The following is a 4,190-nucleotide window of genomic DNA, read 5'->3' on the forward strand; positions in this document are numbered from 1 at the left end:
CCGAAAAATAATCCAGTAGTTTTGTTAGCTTTGAACTAATGAAGTATTTTTCTATTTTTTGCTTTGTATCTTGTAGCTGACTGTTATTGGAGTCTAACACCTAGGGCTTTACTGATGTTCTTTCACAGACCAATTTTCTTGCTTCAAGTTCTTTAGAACAATCTCTTTAAGACTGCTTCTCCCATCAAATTTGCTTGCTTTTAGCCATCACGCTAAAAAACTATTAGTGAGGGATACATGGACCTTGTCAAAGAGAATGCAGTCTTGGGAGGCATTTTCCACGCACAGTAAGGCTTAAAATGCAGATCTCCCCTCTCCACCAGAAGGCAGAGTGGGTCTGTGAAAGAACTCTTGAAAAAAGAAACTTGCAGCTTAGGGTATGTCTGGATCTGGAGACGTTTGCCAGCAGTCTGAATTTAGTTGACACTGAGACTCCTTTACAAAGCTCTGGAACTGGGGAAGGACTCTGAAATACGGCTTGTGTGTACTGCAGCTTCTTTTTTGTTGCCAAGTTGATACAGAGGAGATCTAAAGGAAATCCAGATCTGGATCTGCTGGCATTAGGCAGGGCAAGATAGTAAAGCGTTTTATCACGAGCAAGAATTTAGCTTCTGATTTGCTCCACGATCTTTCTGCGATCTCTTATGGATGATAGAAGGGTTGGGTGAGGTAGTTAAAGCCCTCATACAGATGATTTTCAGAGAATGTAGGCAGAATTATATCAATATATAATTTTTACTAAGTCTTTTTTAAACTTCAGAAAAAATAGTTTAAAAAAATAAACAGGTTTAAAAGGAAAAACAAATCCTTGAAGTTTACAGGTGTGAAAAATTTCCACTTGCGCAATTGGTCAATTGTATGTAGCTGCACTCTTATTTTTGCTAACAGAAATGTTGTTCCTGGAACTTAACACTGTCCTTTTTGGCTGTGATCAATAGTTGGCTGCTACACCAAGACAGTCTATTGAACATCTTGATGCTCAGCAACTATTGGTGTTTCTCCCTAAACATAAAATAATTTGAGTTACGAAATCTACATGGTATTTCTTTTCCAGGGCCAGAGCACATACTCAAGGCAGATCAAGCAAGTAGAAGATGATATTCAACAACTACTTAAGAAAATCAATGAGCTCACTGGTATCTTTCTTTCTTTCTTAAGATAACTTTCAATAGAAGAGACATATACCAAAACGAGTGTTTAAAAAGCCGATTTTAAACACCTTCTGCATTAGTTTATTATTGTTATTTTTCTCAAAAGGATACATTTCTTTATTTGGAAACATGAGATTTTTGCTTTGTAGGTGATGATCTTTATGACTGGGCAGGGCTAACCTGTACAAATGATTATGTAACTTTGTAGCTTAACACATTTTTGTTCAAAATTGTAATTTTTATGTATTATGGTAGGATGAAACAAATGCTCCTTTCTGTCATTAGATAATTTGTTGTGATTTTTGTCCAGCTGCATTTGAATACTGAGTGAAATTCCATAGACTGCAAAACCACAACATACTATTATTAAGTAGTGGTACTAGTCCTTGTGTAACAGAGAAACGAGTATCAGAGCAGTTAGCGCTGAAAACCAACTGGTTTAAAATCAGCTGATGAGTTATGGCAGTTACAAGAAAAATAAATTTTTCCCCTAATGTTTCTTTGTTTCACTGAGGTATGTTTGTTGCCCTGTTACTAATCCTCTAGTGGCCCTGAGTTCTACCAGGAAGACCACAATTTCTGTTTTCTAGTAATATCCTTGATTCTTTCAAATACATCATGGAGTTGGTATTTTTTATAGGCACGTTTTGGAAGATTTATTAGATTTTTCGTCTGTGTGAATCTGTGAGATCCTTCTGATATCTTGCACTAAAGCTTCCCTTGGTGAAAACACTTGCAGAATTTCACTCCTTTTCTGAAACTTTTAGGAATATGCTTATCTCTGGTATCTATCAAGCTTGGTTATAATCATCCTCACACTGCAAAAATTATATTAGAGGATGGCTGGAGTGATATTGGCATGTTCAGCTGGCACAGTCACGTAGGCCTCGTTTCTTTAGGAAACTTGTTTTTTAGGAAGTCCATCAAAGAATTGTGTGCATGTGTTTTGGAGATCTCAAAAAGCTTCCTACTGGCTCATGTCTAAGGTTCTTGGTGTGGGAAGGATTGCTGATGTACTGGTTAGCTGCTTCCTCCTCAGCTTGTCTGTGTTGTACGTAGGAATCAAGGAATCCGACACTGGGCTGGCTCCTCCTGCCCTTTGGGATCTGGCTGCTGATAAGCAAACTCTCCAAAGTGAGCAACCATTACAAGTTGCAAGGTAGGTGCACTCTTTCTTTCTGCAGTGGAGCTACATAGTGCTAAAAATGTGATTTATACCTTAGGTGTAGACTTTCTGAAAAAATCAGGTTCATGTGTTGTGCATAGTGAAAGTGCTTATTACCATTGTGTCAAAAAGGAACCGTGTTGTGCTTGATGATGTATTTTGTATTTCATACTTGTACTTATTCCTGTAATTATTGTATGGTGCTATAATAGTAGAATCACAAGTACAATAGCTATTTTAGTGTATTTGGCAAATATGACTGTCTCATCTTGATGCTTATACAAATAGCAAGCCCGTTAGTTTGTCTGCCTGCTGGTGTTAATTGTATGTTCTGTATTAGGTGTACAAAGATAATCAATGCAGACTCTGAGGATCCCAAGTACATTATCAATGTCAAGCAGTTTGCCAAATTTGTGGTGGATCTCAGTGACCAGGTGGCACCTACTGACATAGAAGAAGGCATGAGGGTTGGGTAAGCAAAATCTTTGTACTCTTACAAGTTTTCCTAGAGACCCAAGATTTCTCATCTGATCCACTAGTTTGACAGGTCAACAACTATCGCTTCATGTTTTTGCAGTGGTTGAAATTCTAACAATGATGTCTTTCTGCTGGAAGACTGTAACTCACCTGCATGCTGTGCTGGAATTTATTGATTTTGATGTCATTCTGATAGAAGTATGCATCATGGACCGTGACCTCTTGAGTTTTGGTCTCAATAGTCCCCGCTTTCAGGGAGCCTGTGTAGCCTGCTGCTTCTTTGGCACTCTGCACAGTTACATGCAGGGCGGCCACAGGAAATGTTTGCTGAGGAGGTGAAACCTGTCACTTTTAGAATCAATATTTTTCCAGTTTGCACTGTGGGATATTTTCATATTTAGTTTTCAGAATACTTGGGGATTAATATTTTTTGAAACCTTCAACTTCTCTGCAGAAGGTATTCCAGTTTCTGTCCCATCTGACTATTAGCTTTAAGGGCTGGGCTGTCTTGATGCCAGAGAAAAGAAGAGTTTTAAGAATTCAGCTTTTAATTTACAGAGTTGTTTCTACATGACAGTTTAACTAACTGGTGTTAAAATAATAGTCTTTGTGCTTTCTCACCAGGGTGGACAGAAACAAGTATCAAATCCACATCCCCTTGCCTCCAAAGATTGATCCCACAGTCACCATGATGCAAGTGAGAACTGCCTTTACTTATTATGACATTACTTTGTCTTGTAATTTTGATTACTTTGGCTGGATTTTGTTCTGGGCTCTTGAAAACCTAGAGAGATATGCAGCATCAGGCTGTTAACTGTTCGCTCATCTTTTCGTTGTATAGGTAGAAGAAAAACCAGATGTCACTTACAGTGATGTTGGTGGTTGTAAAGAGCAGATTGAAAAGCTGAGAGAAGTGGTTGAAACACCTCTGCTTCATGTAAGTAACTTCCCATCCTGGTTTTGGCTGGAATAAAGTTAATTTTCTTCCTGGTGTAATACTGGTGTAATACTGCGCTCTGGATTTAGGATGAGAATAATGTTGATAATGTGCGGATGTTTTAGTTGTTGCTGAGCAGTGTTTGTACCAAGTCAAGGACTTTTCAGCTTCTCATACTGTCCTGCCAGCAGAGGCTGGGAGTGCACGATAAGCTGAGAGGGGACAGCCAGGACAGCTGACTGAAACTGGGCAAAGGGATATTCCATACCATATGATGTCATACCCAGTATATAAACTGGGAGGAGTTGGCTGTGAGGGGGGATTGCTGCTTGGAGACTTGCTGGGCATTGGTCAGCAGGTGGTGAGCGATTGCAGTGTGCATCACTTGTTTTGTCTTGGGTTTTATTTATCTTTTATTGTATTCCTTTTCTCGATTATTATTATTATTATTATTATTATT

The 4,190-nt window shown here is 38.7% G+C and overlaps 1 protein-coding gene across 1 annotated transcript in view; it reads left to right on the forward strand.

Annotated features, from left to right (window-relative positions):
* LOC104523832 (26S proteasome regulatory subunit 7-like) overlaps positions 1-3,730 on the forward strand; it is a gene marked incomplete at both ends in the record, with an annotated part of 3,938 nt that extends 208 nt beyond the window's left edge. Inside the window, 5 exons of the mRNA XM_029084640.1 lie at positions 1,055-1,136; positions 2,211-2,310; positions 2,657-2,788; positions 3,418-3,490; positions 3,635-3,730. Of these exons, the coding sequence (XP_028940473.1) occupies positions 1,055-1,136; positions 2,211-2,310; positions 2,657-2,788; positions 3,418-3,490; positions 3,635-3,730 (483 nt within the window). The remainder of the gene's footprint in view (positions 1-1,054; positions 1,137-2,210; positions 2,311-2,656; positions 2,789-3,417; positions 3,491-3,634) is intronic.
* Positions 3,731-4,190: the final 460 nt, after the last annotated feature.

The sequence above is a fragment of the Antrostomus carolinensis genome, unplaced genomic scaffold, assembly GCF_000700745.2.
Source record: "Antrostomus carolinensis isolate BGI_N321 unplaced genomic scaffold, ASM70074v2 scaffold38314, whole genome shotgun sequence".
NCBI lineage: Eukaryota > Metazoa > Chordata > Aves > Caprimulgiformes > Caprimulgidae > Antrostomus > Antrostomus carolinensis.